The sequence below is a fragment of the Globicephala melas genome, chromosome 19 (assembly GCF_963455315.2).
Source record: "Globicephala melas chromosome 19, mGloMel1.2, whole genome shotgun sequence".
In the NCBI taxonomy this organism is placed as follows: domain Eukaryota; kingdom Metazoa; phylum Chordata; class Mammalia; order Artiodactyla; family Delphinidae; genus Globicephala; species Globicephala melas.
In genome coordinates this window covers 58,059,503-58,078,034 of record NC_083332.1, presented here as the reverse complement: position 1 = coordinate 58,078,034, position 18,532 = coordinate 58,059,503, and the positions used below count along the sequence as shown (strand labels likewise).

Sequence of the window (18,532 nt, the reverse complement as noted above, 5' to 3'; positions counted from 1 at the left end):
GGTTAGGTATTTAGGGATATGTCTTTCTGAAGGCAAGTCCAGGTTACTTGGGCTGAAGGCTAATTGGAGGTTGGGCTTTTGATGGAGTCATTACGTTCATCGGGTACAAGTGACTGTAAACGATGGTGCCGAGGACACCAAGGTGTGGCCTGGAAAGTGAGGGCTCAGGAAGGAGCTGGGCAGCCCAGATGGCAGAGGGGGTGCCTTCCTGGCTTCAGGAGTCCAGATGGCTAAGAAGGGCTTGCCCCCCGTCCCAGGCCACGTGGGGTCTCTGTGCACCTTTGGGTACGCGCATTCCCTTGGCCTCTCTGGCCAGGAAAGCCTGCCTTGCCTCCCTCAGGGGAGGTCTCTGTCCCCTGAGCTCCACGTGGAGCTGTCCCGTTGCGTCACTCCAGTAGAAGCAAGCCATTGTGGTCAGGCCGTTGATCTCTTTTCATCGCGTGCTTTACGGAGCACGTGAGAACCGGAAGGGTTATGTTACAGCAGTGCCAGCCCCCAGAGTGGGCTGGGAACCAGCTCTCGGCACCTCTATCCGCGTGCTTCCGGCCTCGAGCCATCTCGCTGTCTCCCCTCTCCCCCATCTGTCTAGCCTCTTCTATCGGATAACTCCAAATTCTCCATCTTACTGTGGTGGAATCAAAACGGGTCCAGACTCTTAGGTGTTCCTTCTCTTGAGAGTTTGATGGGGTCTCTGTCCCCTCCCCCGAATCAGAGTGGGCTCCGTGACGGCTCGGCCTGGTGGAGGAGGGCAGATGGGACACTGCCAGTTCTAGGCCTGGCCTTTAATAGGACGGCACCTTCCGTCTTGGGCTCGGGACCCCCCAGTTGTCATGAACCAGCCTGCTGGACGGTCTGCAGGGGGGGCCCCCCCGCGGAGCCCAGGCATCCCCACCAGGCACCCTGTGTGAGCGCAGCCATCGAGGACCCTCCAGCCCCGCCCCCTGCCAAATACCCCCGAGGGCCCCCAGCCTGTCTGGTGCGGAGCAGAAGCGGCCAGCTCAGCCCCGCCCTAATTCTCCTCTCTCTCATAACGGGGTTGCCCGGGGCTGCTGTTTGGGGGAAATGTATTCCAGGCCCCGACTTCACCGCACACACCCTTTGAGCCCTTGAGTAAATTTTCACAAACAGGAGGGCCTGGGTGCCCCAAGGGCAGACCGTTGTGTCGTTTGCTGCCGATTCCAGCACTTAGAGCAGCGCCTGCCAGGCGGAAGGAACTCGGTGAAGGTCTGTTGAATGAATGCCTACAGCGTGTTCCCTCCGTCCTGGTGGCACGTGACAAGGTCCCCATCATGCTTGTCATCCCACCCCTTTAAACTCACGGGGATGACTCAGTGCCCACGGCGAACCCACCCGAGGACCCAGAGCTGGGAAGCCCGTGGCCGCGGCTCTTCAGCTGGGGGAGGCCACGCGGGGCTCGCTGCATCTCCTTCCCTCCCTCCCACTAGTGTGCGACCTGCTGCTGCCCGGCGCCCCGCCAGCCCTGCAGCCCTGGTACACCGACCAGCGCTTCACCCTGACACTGCTCTCCATGCTGGCCATCCTGCCCCTGTCCGCCCCACGTGAGATCGGCTTCCAGAAATACACAAGGTACAGGCTGCAGCCCCTTCCTGGCAGGGCGATGGCTGGGGCTGGGTCCCCACCTCGGCGGACGCTTGGTGGGTGGTTCCTGTCCGCCTGGGATAGGGGAGCTGCTAGCACGGGTCTTCCCATTTGCAGAAGGGGGAAAAATGTTTAATTACACAAGTCATACATGTGCCTGATAGAAAATACAGATAAACAAAAAAGAAATTTACCCGTAATGACAGGACCTGCAGCTGACATTTTGTTACCTAATGATTGTAGACTTTTTCTGCACACACACGCACATATGCTGGCACGGACACACACACATACACACACTTTTTCCCATTTTACCGTCTTAGGCTCTCCGCGTACTTTTGGAAAAATTAAGCCTGGCAAAAGTCTTCACACAAGTGTGCCACCCGCCTTCCCCTGTCGTGTAATGAAATGGAGCAGAGAAAGAGTGGGCAGGACCCCCTTGGCCCCCGGGCACCCCCAGCCCTCACCAGCTGAGTCAGGGTCCTCCTTCCTCCTGTGCTGTGGCCCAGTGGGCAGTGTCCTGACTTAGATACTGAATCCCAGTGGCTGTTGGAGAGACGGGGGCGCCCGTAGCGATCACAGGCTCGCAGGTCTGACCTCGCTGGGCCTGAGCGTGGCCCTGCCCTGCTCGCCTGGAATGCTCTTCCCGCTGTCCCCATTGTGCAGATAAGGAAATGGAGTCCAGACACTGGCCTGACACCTTGCCTGTGTGGGCAGAGCTGGCATTGAGACCCCGCTCCGTGTGGCTCCCCAGCCCCTACCTCACCATAGAGGCCCCCTAACGCTGCGCTCCGTCCGTGTGTTAGCATCCTAGGCACCCTGGCCGCCTGCTACCTGGCCCTGGTCATCGTGGCACAGTACTACCTCGGGCCCCAAGACCTCGCTCGTGAGCCCCACCTGGCATCGAGGTGAGTCTTGGGCGATGGCTTCCCGGGGCTGCTGTGAGGGCCGCTTCTCCCCCCGACCCTGCCCATGGTTTGCACAGAGCCCTGGCTCGTCCCGTGAAATCCTTCAAGTCTCTGATGCCGTAGAATTCAGCAAAGCCTCCTTTCCTGGGACTTCCCTGGCGGTCCAGTGGTTAGGACTGTGCTTCCACTGCAGGGAGCGCGGGTTCAAGCCCTGGTCGGGGAACTAAGATCCCACGTGCCACACGGTGTGGCCAAAAAAAAGCTCCTTTCCTTCTTCAGAACGACAGTGCTATCACTAGTGAGGACGGGGGACAGGCTAAGGGACACGGAAGCACTGGACACCCCAGCAGTCTGGGGCTCCTAGGCTGTTGCAGACGCGTTCCCCACAGCTTAGGGGCCGCAGAACCAGCCAGCAAGATGCAGGGGCAGAGGCCAGTGAGGCCCGACGAGCCTGAGCGAGGCCAAGAGTGGGAGTGGGCCTGGGGGGGGTATCCTGTAGGGATGCAGAGCGGCGGTGAGGACTTCAGTTTTGCACGGAAGCCACTGCAGGGTTTTGATCACAGCAGGGGCTTGAAATCAAATCGGCTGGTGGCAGGCCAGCTCCATAAGCCTGTGACCTGTGACGTCCCCCAGGGTCCTGGGCTGAGAAGGGCCCTGCGCTTGGTTTAACGCCCTGCTGGCGCCATCCTGAAAGGCTTAACCGCTGTTGAACAGGGGCCGGGACTTTCATTTTGCACTGGGTCCCGCAAATCGTGTGGACCCTCCTGGAGGGTAGGTTGGAAGTGGAGTGAGAGAGAGAGAAGAGAGTCCGGGTGACTCTGAGCTTTGGCGATGCCGTTTCATGGGCTGGATGGGACGGGGAGGGGTCGGGTGGGGGACACTAAATAAAGACGTCAGGGAGCTGGTCAGACTGTGCGCCTGGAGTCCAGAGAGGCCTGGGCTGGAGAGAGGAACATCAACCCATAGATGGCGTGGAAGTAAGGCCAGGAGCCCAGGTGAGAACTGAGCTGGTGGCCCTCCGCCAGGCCCTGGGGGATCAGCGAGAGGGATGGCAAGTTAGCAGCACGTGTTAGCTTCTTGGGGCTGCTCGTAGTAACACATGAGCACAAACCGGGTGGCTGAAAGCAGCAGCGACTTCTCCCCTCGTTCTGGAAGCTAAAGTCCCAAATCAAGGTGTGGGCAAGGCTGCGCTCCCTCTGGAGGCTCCGGGGGAGGGTCCTTCCTGCCCCTCCCAGCGTCGGTGTTGCCGGCACTCTTTGGCCTTCCTTGGTCTGCACATGCTTCGCTCCAGACTCGGCCCCCATGGTCACACGGCCTCTGCCTTGTGTGTTTCCTCTTCCTATAAAGACACCAGTTGTTGGGTTAACTCCCAGCCTACTTCAGTATGACCTCATCTTCATTTAACCAATTACATCTACAAAGACCCTTTTTCCAAATAAGATTTCATTCTGAGGTTCCCAGTGGCTATAAATCTAGGGGGACACTGTACAACCCAGGACAGAGGATAATAGAATCTGAGTCTCAGAAGTCAGCAGAATTTCAAGAAGGTTGGGGTGATCGCCACCAGCTGCCGCTTCTGGGTCACATGGGGCTGAGCCCTGGCACCTGATTTGGCCACGGAGGCCGCTCGATGTGGCTGAGTTTCATCAGGGCAGGAGGCGGGGTTGAAGGCCCAGGTGGATTGGGTTCAGGAGAGGGGGAAGGGAAAAGCCGGGAAAGAGCTCTTCTGAAGAGGGGAGAAGCGGAAAGTGCCGGGGCACAGAGGCCACGTCCCGTGTGGCCCACGGCACACCGACGGCATGACCCAGCAGTGGAGGAAACCCGATCAGAAGAGGGCCAGATCCACTGCTCATCTGTGGCCTTGAGTCTGCGGAGGGGAGGGTCCTGCTGTCTGGGAATGCAGCCTTCAAGGCTGGAGCTCGGGCAGTCTCACCCACGGGAACAGGAGAAGACAGCACGTGAGGCCCAGAGGACGCGGGCAGGCAGATGGAGCCGTGGGAGCATGGGCGCTAAGAAGCTGGCCATCGGCTGACGGTGCTGTTGAGGGAAGTCCAGGAAGGCAGGGCTTGGCGGGGAGGCTCCGTGATCTGCACCAGAGTTAAGAGGCGGCCGGAGCGCAGCACAGAAGGGAGATACCACCGTGTGACTTGCCCCGTGGCTGCTGTGACACGTTCCTGCCAAACTTGGTGACTTAAAACTACACAAATTTATTCTCTTACAGTTCTGATATCAGAAGTCCAGAATAGGTCTCACTGGGCTAAAATCGAGATGTCAGCAGGGCTGTGTTCCTTTTGGAAGCTCTAGATTGGAATCCGTTTCCAACTCCTAGAAGCGCCCACATTCCTTGGCTCGGGGCCCCTTCCTCCATCTTCAAAGCCAGCAAGGTTCTATCTCTCTGACCCTGCTTCTCTGGTCACAGCTCCCTCTGACCATAGCTGGGGAAGGTTCTCTGACTGCAAGGATCCTTGGGCTACATTGGGCCGAGATCCTCCAGGGTCATCTTGTGTCGTGTAAGGTTCCCAGGGTTAGGACATGGATCTCTTTGGGGCCCACTCTTCTACCACAACCAGGAAACCCCGATTCTATAGCAGGTGCTGTATATGCTCCCTCCACTATGTGCCCCTAAAGGTGCCGGAGGCTGGTACGTAGAGCTGCTTATTAAAGGAAGCTGGAGGGCCACCATGTGGGGACCACTGAGAGGGCTTGACCTGAAGATTCTGCCCCATGCACACCTCAGTTCTCTTGGGCAGCCTGGACAGAGGTCAAACCATCCTTGCCCTGTGGGGTCTGTTGGATGGAGGCTGCCTGTGCCCCCAACCACCCCAGCCCCTAAGCTCACTGGGCACAGGCAGCCTCCAAGGGAGGCTGGGAGTTTCTCCCAGCCACGCCCTGCCCAAGTTGTGCCTGCAGGGAGAATGTCAAGTTACCATATGTCAGCACAGATGTACTTAGAAAGTGCAGCATTTAACATGCAGGCTTTTCCAACCCCCCAAACCCGGCAGTGGACATGGTTTTTAAAACCTGTCTTACAGTCACGCTTAGTTACATCTTGCTGGTGGTGTTGAAAACTCATTTGCAAGTTGAAGGTTGTCTTGAGTTTAACTTTTTGTAACAAGCACCCGTTTTCATCTCTTTACAGTCCTTCCTCCTGGGCCTCCGTATTTAGTGTCTTTCCCACCATCTGCTTCGGATTTCAGGTAACCTTGGCGTCCGTGTTGCAGAGGGTGGCATTTGCAGGCTCTGGGGACCGCCTGCTCCCTCAGGAGAGTGTGGCCTCCCTGTCGGGAGAAGCTCGAGGACTTGTGCTAGGGTGAGATGGGCTGTCTTTGGCAGACGGTGCACGTGGCCGGCATCTGGGCTCTGGGAACCGGCCCCGCCGACAGCCAGCAGCAGCACCTTTGTTTGTTGGGTCTGGGGTCCAGTGTGTGGGCCCGGGACCTGTCCCCTCCTTTGCGAAGTCCTCACGGCCGAGTCGCCACGCCTGGGGACCTGGAGCGGCCTTTTTACGTAGAACGCCTTCGTGCAGGTGGCTTCTGCCGCGGGGGCCTGGAGGCTTGCCGGCTAGGAGGGCGGGAAGGTGCGTGGGGAGCTGGCGGTACTGGGCAGAATATATAGACTTTGATAGAATGGCATGGAGTAAGGAATTCCGTGCGTGGAGTCCAGTGGAGGGGCTTCCGCCGCAGCGCTGGGTGGGGCAGATTCAGAGATGCCCTTTTCCAGGCGCAGATGCCTGGGAGGAGTCTTGAGCCATGTGTGGGAGGTGGCCAGCTAGAAGGGGAGGGCGCTTCGGCTGGAGAGCCCCGGAGGGGGCGGGGGTCCCAGGCTGGAGAGCTGCAAGGGGCGGGGCTGGAGGGGCGGGGCTGGCGTTGGGCTTCGCTCCCCGCCTTCTGGGCTTTCCTGGGGTCTCGCAGTCTCCTAGCAGGCGGCAGCTGACTCCCTTGCTCCATTGTTTATTTTAGGAAAGATTTGCCTCTCTCCTAAAAACAACCACCTCCCCACCACGACAACAACAAAACCGCCCCCAGTGAAATCCAGTTCTCGAGGGAAAGTGGCTCGGGGTTGACAGTGTCTCAGCTTCGTAGCCTGAGCGGCTTCTTGCTGTGCTCACCAGCCAGCTCCACTTTGTGTTTGTCAGCTTATGTTTTCTTTGAGAACCACTTTTTGGGGAAAAGAAAAGTCCTGAAACATTTCCGTTGCTCTTTTTTATAAATGAGTCGCTGTAGCGTTTCTGGGGCTTAGCAAGCCGCTTACAGAATTTCTCACGTTTCTTCCTGCACACCCAATATTTTGAAAGATGGAAGGCGACGATTTTGCTGTCAACCGTTTGGATGTCGTTTAGCCAGTCCTCTCTCGGGTCCCCGAGCACCATATGGTGTAGCAGGCTCGCGCCGGGCAGGGGTGCGGGGTGCTTTCCAGATGCTTGTGAAGAGGTGCCCCCCTCACCTTTGCCTCGGCTCCCTCATCCCATTCTCCTAGCAACCGAGACCTGGGCTGCCGTTTCCAGGGACACGGGATGCGGAGATGGGGGAGTTGGGAAAGGATGTGGATTGCAGGGCGGGGGTGGGGCAGAGGACTAGTTGCCGAGGCCGGGGATAGGGTTGCCAGGGTCCAGCTTGGGGAGTCAGGGATCTGGGGGTGGGGGAACTAGGTGCAGGTGAAGGTGGAAGGGAGCCGGGTGAGGAGTGGCGCTGGGCTGGAGGGGCTGCTGAGCGGGGGAAGGCGTGGGCGGTCACCTGGCGTCATCGGGAGGTCGGGTTCAAACACACCGCTCCCCACACACTTAGCGGGGCACCCCGTCCAGCCTGCGCAGAGTCGGAAGGAGGGGCTTGGGGGAGCACGGGTTGTGGGTGCAGGCTCTGCTCCCAGACACTCTGGCCACACGCGGTACTTCTCCCTTGTTTGTGTTTTTTTAATTGAAGTATGACTGATGTACAACACCGTGTTAGTTTCAGGTGTACAGCCCAGCAATTCAGGCATATGTAGCTGAATATATATGCACATTCGTTTTCAGATTTCTTTTCCTTTAGAGGTTATTACAAAATACTGAGTGTAGTTCCCTGTGTTATACAGGAGGTCCTTGTTGGTTATCTGTTTTATCCGTCGTAGTGTGTATATGTTAATTCCAAAGTCCTAATTCATCCCCCCCCCCATCCCCCTTTCCCCTTTGGTGACCATAAGTTAGTTTTCTATGTTTGTGAGTCTTTTTCTGTTTTGGAAATAAGTTCATTTGTATCTTTTTTTTTTAGATGCCACATATAAATGATGTCATGATATTTGTCTTTCTTTGGCTTACTTCTTTTAGTATGATAATCTCTAGGTCCATCCATGTTGCTGCAAAGGGCATTATTTCATTCCTTTTTATGGCTGAGTAATATTCCATTGTATATATGTACCACATCTTCTTTATCCGTTCATCTGTCAGTGGACATTTAGGTTGCTTCCATGTCTTGGCTATTGTAAATAGTGCTGTAATGAACATTGGGGTGCATGAATCTTTTCGAATTATGGTTTTCTCCAGATATATGCCCAGGAGTGGGATTGTAGGATCATATGGTAGTTCTGTTCTTAGTTTTTAAAGGAACCTCCATACTGTTCTCCATAGTGCCTGTACCAATTTACATTCCCACCAGCAGTGTAGGAGGGTTCCCTTTTCTCCACACCCTCTGCAGCATTTGTTATTTGTAGACTTTTTGATGATGGCCATTCTGACCTGTGTGAGGTGGTACCTCACTGTAGTTTTGATTTGCATCTCTCTAATAATTAGCGTTGTTGAGCATCTTTTCATGTGCCTGTTGGCCCTCTGTGTGTCTTCTTTCCCCTTGGTGTTTTTAAACGGCTTTGAGATACAACTTAACGTGGCATACAACTCACCCCTCTAACGTGTACAGTTCAGTGGTTTTTAGTATGTTCACAGAGTTGTGCAACCATCGCCACCATCAATTTTACAACATTTTCATCACCTTCAAAAGAAACTTGTACTTATTACCAGTCACTCCCCATCCCCCTCTTGCTTCCCTCCTGGCCCCTGGCAACCACAGATTTTTCTGTCTCTCTGCATGTGCCTGTGCTGGGCACTTCAGGTAAGTGGAATCATACAGTATATGGTTCTTTGTAGCTGGCTTCTTTCACTCGATGTGGTGTTTTGTTTTGTTTTTAATTTATATTTCTGGCCGCGTTGGGTCTTTGTTGCTGCACGCAGGCTTTCTCTAGTTGCGGCGAGCGGGGGCTTCTCTTCGTTGCGGTGCGCGGGCTTCTCATTGCGGTGGCTTTTCTTGTTGCGGAGCACGGGCTCTAGGCGCGCGGGCTTCAGTAGTTGTGGCGTGCAGGCTCAGTAGTTGTGGCTTGCGGACTCTAGAGCGCAGGCTCAGTAGTTGCGCACAGTCTTAGTTGCTCCGCGGCATGTGGGATCTTCCCGGACCAGGGCTCAAACCCATGTCCCCTGCATTGGCAGGCAGATTCTTAACCACTGTGCCACCAGGGAAGTCCCACTCACCATGGTGTTTCTGTGGATCGTCCGTGTGGTACATGTGTCAGGACCACGTCCCTTTTCATGGCTGAATGATATTCCACTGTTTGGAGAGTCCATAGCTTGTTTTTCCTTTCTTCAGCTGGTGGCCGTTTGGACCGTTTCCACTTCTTACCCACCACATGCTCCTCTGCCCTGCATCCCATCACTTAGTGAATAGTGAGCTTGCTATTGGCCAGTCAGCGTCCTAGATGCTGTCCCAGCAGGGCAGCCCTGCCCTCAGAAGCTTTATTTCCCGGCATAAGACCAAGAGAAACACAACCCAGGAGTCATAGGAGAAACAGGAAGAAGGGCAGGGCCCCATCCTGCGACCACCAAGCATCCTTTCCCCCATGTCTGGGTTCCGGAGTATAGGAGGTGGGAACGTTGATCCTGAGTTCCACTGCTTGTTGGTTGAGGGCCCGTGTGCGTGTGTGTGTGTGTGTGTGTGTGCGTGCTTGCCGCAGGCTGGACGCCGCCTCTGTGGCTGGAATCGGGAGGCCTGAGGCTGGTGTGCCCCAGCCCCTCACAGTGGGCACTCCATGAGGGTGGGGACTGTGTGAGGCTGGTTGATGGGTACCCCACACTCGCAACAAGGGGCACTGATACAAGGACCTGAGTGTGGAGAGCTGGGGTTGGGTGCAGGGAGGCCTCGTGACTGCGAGTGGGGCAAAGGGATGGATGATTGAGTAACCACCGGAGTGCCCTTCGCCCACGGGCCAGGCTCTGTGCTGAGAATGCGGGAGGCAGGTGTGTCTGACACCACATACCTGACAGACGCTGAACCAGCAAACCCAGATGTGTTCACCTGGGGGCCGTGAGAGCAGAACTCGGCCAGCTGGGGAGGAGGGCTTTCCTAAAGGATGAGTAGAAGCTGGCTGGACCAGGAGACATCGCAGGCAGAGCACACAGCACGGGCAAAGGCCCTGAGGCAGCGAAGAGGGACCGTGGTGGGCTGAGCTCGGTGGGCGAGGGGAGCAGGGCTCTCGAGCCTGGGGAGTGGGCAGGCATGGACGGTCATCCTGTTGGCTTTGATCACAAGTGAGTAAATGGATGTGGTGGTGGGAACCCTGCCCCGGGAGCCTGGGAAAATCCCAGAACCCATAGGGCACATCCAGATACAGCAGCACGTCTCACCCCTGGCTGCTCATCAGGGCCTCCTGGGCTGCTGATAAAACACCGCTGCCCAGGACCTGCTCCAGATAAATAAGGTCCACATCACAGGTGGGCTGCTGGCATTGGCTACATGTATTTTATATTTTTAAAAACTTGACCATGTGGGCTTCCCTAGTGGCGCAGTGGTTGAGAGTCCGCCTGCCGATGCAGGGGACACGGGTTCGTGCCCCGGTCCGGGAGGATCCCACATGCCGCGGAGCGGCTGGGCCCGTGAGCCATGGCCGCTGAGCCTGCGCATCCGGAGGCTGTGCTCCACAATGGGAGGGGCCGCAACAGTGAGAGGCCCGCGTACAGCAAAAAAAAAAAAAAAAAAAAAAAAAAAAAAATTGACCATGTGATACAGTATGTAGGAAGTATATAAATCCTAAGTATGTGTACTCCCATGAAACCATCACCCCGATGCGGATATAGAACATCGTCAGCACCCCTGGAATGTTCCCTCAATAGCACCACCCCACCCCACTATTCTGCCCTGTGTCACCACAAACGGTAACTCTCGACTGAGGGTGATTTTGCCCCCTAGGGGACATTTGGCAATGTCTGCAGACATTTTTGATTGTCGCAACTGTGGGGGAGGCTCCTGGCATCTAGTGGGTCGAGGCCAGGGGATGTGGTCCGCATCCCACCGTGCACAGGACAGTCTCCAAGCATCAGCAGTGCTGCGGTTGAGAACCCCGTCCTGGCTTGCTTGGCTTGTAACTTGAACTTCACGTACATGGAAACGTTCTTCTTCTCTGGCGTCTTTTGCTCCACGTTACAGCTGCAGGGCTCTCTGTTGAGGTGTGCAGTTGTGTTCACCCCTTTTCAGTGCTGTGTAATATTCTACACATGAATATCTGAGCACTTCTACCTTCTGCTCTTGGTGGGCATTTGGGTTGTTACCCACGTTTGGGGACGCTGAGACTTTTTTTTTTGTATTTTTAAAAATATTTATTTATTTTTGGCTGTGTCGGGTCTTAGTTGCGACGCTCGGGATTTTTGTTGTGGTGCACGGGCTTAGTTGCCCTGCAGCATGTGGGATCTTAGTTCCCTGACCAGGGATTGAACCCATGTCCCCTGCATTGGAAGGCGGATTCTTTACCACTGGACACCGGGGAAGTCCCAAGACACTGAGACTTTTTAGATGACGCCAGGTGATTCTAGCGCCCAGCTGGCTCCACTCCCGTTGACCCTGCTGCTCCCTTGCAGTGTCACGAAGCTGCCGTGTCCATCTACTGCAGCATGCGCCACCAGAGCCTCGGGCACTGGGCCCTCGTCTCCGTGCTGTCCTTGCTGGCCTGCTGCCTTGTCTACTCGTTGACAGGTAAGGCCCACGCGGGGTGCCTGGGACCTGGGTGCGGAGCAGTGGGAGAAACCGGGATAATCACAAGCGTGTATAGAGACCCTACCGCGTCCCGGGTGCAGTGCTAAGCGGTTTGACTGCCTGTGCTGCTTTTGTCCCTAACACGCCCAGGAGAGTCCACAATTCATAGCGGAGGGCACTGAGGCTCAGAGGGTTGCCATGGCTTGTCCAGGGTCTCCCAACTAGACGTGGCAAAGCTGAGATGCAAACCCTGGCCCGTCTGTCTCCTGAGCCCCTGCTCTTCACGCCCCACGCCCCTGCCTGCCCGTCTCGTGGGATGGCGTCAGTGCTGGCTGTCGGAGCATTATATCCAGGCCATGGTTTACAGGACACTCTCTTGGATGCAGTGGGTTTCACCGTCCACACACTGGCACAGGAGGGTCTTCAAAGGTGACAGAGGTGTGGCTCAGAGAGGGGCTGTGCCACACCTGAGGTCCCACGGCACATCCGGTGCACAGCCCAGGGCCCGGGCTCAGGCTGACTGCTGGCCGCTTTCCTCCAGTCCAGCAGCCCTTTCTTTCGTCAGCCTATCAGAGTCTCTGATTCAGGGAGCTCTTGGGCTCCCACAGATGTGTCAGGGGCCTTGGACACTTGCTGGGTGACTTCTGTCTAGCAGGGGAGGTCTCTCTCATTCTGTGGCCCCTGAGTTGGACCCGGTGATAGAGAGTCTCCTTCAGATGGTCCAGGGCCAGCAGGATCCTGGGACTGGAGAAAAACCAAAGCAAACCACAGCTCTTGGTCAGCGGTGGATGTCTCAGGACCGGGCAGGTGATGCGGAGGCCGAGAGGCAGTGCTGGGTTGTGGGGTAGGGACCTGACTTCTGCTGTAATGAGCTGTGTTATTCCAGACAGTTATTGACATCTTGGGTCTTGATTTTCCCCATCAGGAAAATGGGCACACTGACAGCTTCTTTCTCTAGGTGCTCTAAGGGTGGGGTGGACACGGCACGGAAAGCATTGTTCAGACTGCTTCCAGTCAGTCCACGCCCATGAGTGGGTGCCTTGTACGGGTGCTGTGAGCTGTTTGGAAGAAGGACAAGGGACAGTTTTGCCCAGCAGGAGTTTGAGTCAGAAGGACCAGGACCCTGTAGACTGAGGACAGGAAAGCCTTGGGAGATTCTAGAACCTTCTGTCAGCTCCTAGGGGAAACCTTAGCAGCGGTAGATCTGGGTGCTGTCTGCGTGTCGGAGTTGAGGTGGGGGGACAGCATTTTTCTAATCAGCTCTCCTGTGTTCCCCCCTTTACCCTTCACAGGCGTGTACGGCTTCCTGACCTTTGGGACAGACGTTTCTGCTGACATCCTGATGTCCTACCCAGGCAACGATGGGGTCATCATCGTTGCCCGGGTCCTCTTCACTGTGTCCATCGTGACTGTCTACCCCATCGTGCTCTTCCTGGGGAGGTGAGGCCAGCTCGTGGGACATGGTTCAGTGCAGAGCACAGCACCCGTCGAAAATTAGCACGTGCCAGGCGCCACGCCAGCCCACGTGGCGTGGGGACTGTCTTCACCTCTGTTTCCTAGAGGAGGAGACGGGCAGGGGAGTCAGGTGGTTTGGCCAGCGTCGCCCAGCTGGTGTCAGGACTGGAGCCTGGCCGGCGGAGCTTGGCGGCCCAATGTGGTCCCGCCCTGTCGGCTACCCATGTGCGGCGGGGGTTCCCAGGGAGTGAGCCCCGCCGGTGTGCGGGGCAGTGGTGGGGGGCACTCTAGGGCACCCAGTGGTGGGCGAGTGCAGGGCTACCGCCCCCCGGGAGCCCGTGGGAGCCCATAGTGCGTGGCCTCCAGGTCAGTGATGCAGGATTTCTGGAGGAGGGGCTGCTGCTGGGCGTGTGGGCCCCAGCCCCTGGCCGAGCCCTCGGGGCCGTGGGTCCGGATGTCGCTGACCGTCCTGTGGGTCACCGTGACGCTCGCCATGGCCCTGTTCCTGCCCGACCTCAGCGAGATCATCGGCGTCATCGGTGGCGTCAGCTCCTTCTTCATCTTCATCTTCCCAGGTGAGGGCCATGTGCGTGGGGGGTGGGAGCCCGCGGAGGAGGGATGGCTCCCAGCCCTGTTTACTGGGCCGGGGGGTGGGGGGTGGGGGCCGGGGCTTCGCACACCTTCCCTCATTTAACATCTCAATAGGCGTGCTGTTATCAACCTACAGATGGGAAGACGGAGGCCCTGAGGCCTCCTGGGTGGAATAGCTAGCATGTAGCGGGGCTGAGTCAGCCTCACAGCCTTGTCTACCCTCCCGCTGCTGCCACTCACTGTAGGATTTCATTTAATATTTTCAATGATATGAAACTCCTATGGTTGAAAGGTGGCCCACAAACCTCTTCCTCCTTGTCCCCCAATCTGGGAGGCAAACACAGTTTCCATGATGGACGGATTCCTAGGAAACCTTCCCAGTGTTAGTGAGTGATGATGTGAAATTCCAGCCAAATTGGCCTGATGGTTAGCCCGGCCTGGCAGACCCAGGGTGGCCAAGGCTGGGGGCTCCCGGAGAAGGGGAAGCACTTAAGGGGCAGAAACCCCAGATCCTGCGGCCCCTGGCCCTGGGAAGCACTCTCAGACATGAGTGATGGGGTCCGAGTGCCTCACCACCTCCCTTGGCTTCCTGCCCCCGCCGGCCAACCACCGTCTAGGGCGGATGGACCAGTGATGCTGTGTCTTGAACACACAGTACGGGCTGGGTGTCCATGTCCTGAGTGGGGCCTTGTAGCTCTAGCTGTTTCCCGTGCTGGAAAGGACGGGCCAGGATAGGCTTGGCGGCGGGGAGAGCCACAGGCTCTTTAGGCAGAGCTGTCTGGCTTCAAATCTCAGCAGCACGATTAAAAAAGAAAAAAAAAAAATGACAGAAAGAAAAAAATAACCAAGGCAGCTGGTAGTTGTGAAAGGCGTCCCAGGGGTGAGGCCCCGAGTCTGGCCCTGACCCACTGCATCTCGTCAGAGACGTGAGTGTGCGCCGTCGTTGTCGCTGGAGAGGCCAAGGTGTTAGGGGTCGTCGAGCGGGGACCCCACAGTGACGCCACTAGCCACCATTCGATGCCCACTCTCCGGGGCAGGGTGAGCCTGCGGGGCCACTTCGGGCAAAGGCCCTGGCGGCCTCCCAGGTCCCCGGGGACTGCTGGGTGTCGGCTGAGCCCTTGCGAGCTCAGGGCTGCTTTGGGTTCAATAACGAAGAGCTGGTGTGACCCCGGGTCTCCTCCGCAGGCCTGTGCCTCATTTGTGCCATCAGTGTGGAGCCCGTCGGACCCCGAGTTAAGTAAGTGTGTGCACGTGAGGGTGTCGCCTCTAGCGTGTGCGGGGTTCAGCAGGAGGGGCGTGCGAAGGCTGCTCGCCCGCCGGGTCCTGCGTGTGAGGGTTCTGCAGGCCAGGCCGGGAGGGGGGCCTTGTCCACACATCCCAGGCCGGCACACCGCTCCCTGTTCAGCCCATGCGCGGCCGCCCTTGCGCTCCGAGCGCTGTGGCCTCTGCTTGCAGCTTCATGTGATTTGGGGTCTTCCCGGCGTCTTGAGGCCCAAGTCGTGCGTGTTTCCCCATCCTGCACTCAGACCCCGGGCAGGCTGGTCCTGTTGCCCCACAGGTCCCTGAGTTCCGGAGGCCGTGGGCTCCCCCATGCACCAGGGCAACACGTTCTGTTAACAGGACAGCAGGTCCTGGTTGGACGATGCCTCAGTGCTGGGCCCCACGCTCAGCCCCTTTACCCCTTCCTCTCCCTGCGATGCTGGGATATTTCCATCCCAAAGACGAGGAGGCAGAAACCAACCCACAGGCAGGTGGCGAGCAGGGCAGAGCTGGGGCTCAACTCTGGCCAACTGGACGTGGGGCCCAACGCTTACCCCCTCCCTGCTCCACGTTGCTGGTTAGACAAGACAGTTTGGACCATCCCTTTTTTCAGCGGAGTACCCTCCGCTGGGTCAGCCTGTGGTGTGACTTGGACCATGTACTCTGCCACCGAGGGGCCCAGTTGGACCCCACTGAGAAAGAGAGTGTGTGCACGGGTGATGGGCCAGAGCTCAGCCGGTGCCAGGGACCCGGGAGTCTGTGCAGATCTTGGTCCCATTTCACAGATGTGAAAACTGAGGCCAAGACGGCTAGAGAGGACACTAGTAGCTTTCTAGGGCTGCTTGTGGCTTAAATCAACAGAAATGTATTTTCTCCCAGTTCTGGAGGCCAGAAGTCCAAAGTCATGGTGTCAGCAGGCCCCACGCCCTCTGCAAGCTCTTGGGGGGATTCCGTTCTGTGCTATTTCCTGCTTCTGGTGGCTCCAGGTGGTCCTTGGCTTGTGGCCGCATCACTCCCATCCCTGCCTCTGTCCTCACACAGCCTCTCCCTTGTGTCTGTGTCTCAAGTCTCCCTCTGCTTCTCTCCTCTGAGGACACCTGTCATTGGGCTTAGGGCCCACCCCCAGTCCATGGTGATCTCATCTCCAGATCGTCAACTTCATCACATCCGCAAAGACCCTATTTCCAAATGAGGTCGTGTTCACAGGTTCCAGGTGGATGTGAATTTGGGGGACCACCATTCAGCCCAGTACAGATTCTCTTATGTCACAGCAGCCGTGAACTTGGGGCCCACTTGCAGCTTCTCGTTCCCCTTCGTCCAGCCACATGGAGCCCGAGCTTGGTCTTCCCACAGCGGCAGGCCTGGCTGGGCTCCCTTCTGGGTTGAGAAGCATTTTTCTGGGTATCTCTAAAGCTGCCTTGGGCTTAGCAGCAGCCCCGGTTGCCTGGGGGCCTCCTACACGGTTCTTTCCCTGTAGCGCCCTTTCAAGTCTTGCTACTTCTGTGTGGTGCCTCAGCCCAAGTTCACAGCAGCTGTTACTGATGGGCTTTAAAGATATTTTTAATCCTAGCGCTGCTTTAGGGCTTCCTGATCCATCAAAGCTGCCCCGAGGAGCCAGCAGCCCCATCACGTTTACTTCTCTCCCCGCGTTCAGGCAGGCGGGTGTTCACGGCACCGAGCTGCCGCTCTGCCACGCTGCGTAACTGGAGATGGTCTTTCCATGACAACGGATCCTTGTGGCCTTTGTTAACGGGCCAGAAATATCCCTATCATTTCGTGGGAATCTTATTATCGTGGCTTTTGCCTCACTGTCTGCACCGTCTCTCCTGGTTACGTTATGAAGCCTGTGGATGTGGTCTCGTGACCACCAGTTCCAGCCACCTCTGTCCCCTCCTCCGTGGCCCCCCCGCCGCTGTTCCCATCTGTGTGACCTAGGGCTTTCTTCTCCTTCCTCACTTTCGCGGGCGTCAACCCCCTAAAGAAAAGAAGCGGAAGAGAAGGGAGTTTGAAACTAGTGTCTCCCTCCCGCTATTTCTTTGTCTTTGATAAAATATTGGGAAGGAACGAGGTTATGAAACAACAGATCGGGTGAGAGTTGTTTTTGTTTTTTCAATTGCATGGGTACTTTATTTCCTGTTGTCTCAGAAACCCATCCCTACAGGTAAAGGGGGGTAACCTGAATTCTTTCCAAATTGGTGACTCTAGTAGGCTTCACATCGTAAGTTTTCTACATGTGTTTGGCTCGTCTGTGCAAATCTCCGGAAGAAGAGCGCGTGTTGACGCGCGTTTGTTGACTTGGCAGGTGCTTCCTGGAGGCCTGGGGGGTGGTCTCCGTGCTCGTCGGCACCTTCATCTTCGGGCAGAGCACGGTGGCGGCTGTCATGGAGCTGCTCTGAGGGGCGGCCCGCGGCCGAGCGGGATGGGGTCTCCACGGCTGCCCTGGTCCGGCTGCCTGCATCCAGCCGTGAGACCGATGTTATCTCATCATAAAGATGCTGGAGAAACGGATACGTTCTGCCTTCCCAGGCTGCTCATTTGGGCTTCTGCTGGTTCCCAGGGTTTCTGGTGCAGTGGTGAGGAGTTTCTTAGTGTCCTGGGCCTGTCCTGCAAGTGACCACAGACTGGGGGCTTCTGGCAACAGCAGTGCATTCTCTCACAGTCTGGAGGCTAGAAGTCTGAGATCAAGGTGTGGGCGGGGCTGGCACCCTCCCTCTGCAGGCTCTAGGGGGACGGTCCCTCCTGCCTCTTCCGGCTTCTGCTGGTTGCTGGCCATCCTTGGTTCTCCTTGGCTTGTGGCTGCATGCGTCCAATTTCTGCCGCCTCCCATGTGGCCGTCTTCCCTATGTATCTGTCTCAATTTCCCTCTTACAGGGCTCACCCTACTTCAGTATGGCTTCATCTTGATTACTTAATTGGGATCTGCAAATATCCTATTTCCAAATAAGGTCACATTCACGGTTTCCAGAGGTTAGGGCTTAAACTGTGTCCCCCAGAAAAATAAGTTAAACCCATAACTGGGAGGCAGGTGCTGAGGCCCAGAGAGCCCTACTTTGGGGTGCTGAGATCAAAGGCACGAGGCAAGGGCATTGCTCGGTGGGTGAGAGCCCAGAGGGCATTTGGAGCGGCCTCCGGTGGCGATGGCAGTGCCACGGCACGGGGGAATGCCCAAGGAGATGCGTGCCCAGAGCTGGCCACACAGCCTGTGCTTGGCCTCGCTCCAGTGGGGGGGGGGGGACCCGAGGAGAGCCCCCGCCCCTTCCACTGGCTGGACCTGAAGAGCCTGGAGGCCAAGTGCGCTGTCTGCTCCATGATTCCCTCCCCGATCCGGGGGTGAGGAACCACGCCTGGAGCTGCGGCTGAGGGGGCAGGGATCTGCCCGCGGCCGGGGAGGAGAGGAGGACGGGGCCAGGGGCTCCCGCGTCGCCGCCCCCGGCACTGACCCTGCCCAGGGCCCGGCAACCCCCGGGTGGATGTTGCTGGATTCAGGCCGCTCTTCCTCTGCCCTGGGACGTCTGCCAGGAGCCAGCAGTGCCAGAGCCTGCGTGGGCTGACGTCCTTCAGACACCTCCCTCCAGGTAGGCAGCAGCCGGGCCTTGTTTGTTATCTCGTGTCACGTGTGTGTGAGGCTGGTGGTGATAGAACTGTGTTGGAGTTTGGTTTTTTCCAGTTTATCCACCTGTATTAATTTTGGTTTTTGAGATGTAATTCACGTACCACGTAGTCCACCCTTTTAAA

General features: G+C 57.1%; 1 protein-coding gene across 1 annotated transcript in view; it reads left to right on the top strand.

The window, feature by feature from the left end:
* Positions 1 to 18,532, top strand: part of SLC38A8 (solute carrier family 38 member 8) — a 37,655-nt gene that overhangs the window by 12,644 nt on the left and 6,479 nt on the right. The window contains exons 3-10 of the mRNA XM_060289430.1: positions 1,446 to 1,587; positions 2,406 to 2,507; positions 5,647 to 5,704; positions 11,377 to 11,491; positions 12,784 to 12,931; positions 13,313 to 13,521; positions 14,723 to 14,774; positions 17,100 to 18,372. Of these exons, the coding sequence (XP_060145413.1) occupies positions 1,446 to 1,587; positions 2,406 to 2,507; positions 5,647 to 5,704; positions 11,377 to 11,491; positions 12,784 to 12,931; positions 13,313 to 13,521; positions 14,723 to 14,774; positions 17,100 to 17,193 (920 nt within the window). The 3' untranslated portion in view covers positions 17,194 to 18,372. The remainder of the gene's footprint in view (positions 1 to 1,445; positions 1,588 to 2,405; positions 2,508 to 5,646; positions 5,705 to 11,376; positions 11,492 to 12,783; positions 12,932 to 13,312; positions 13,522 to 14,722; positions 14,775 to 17,099; positions 18,373 to 18,532) is intronic.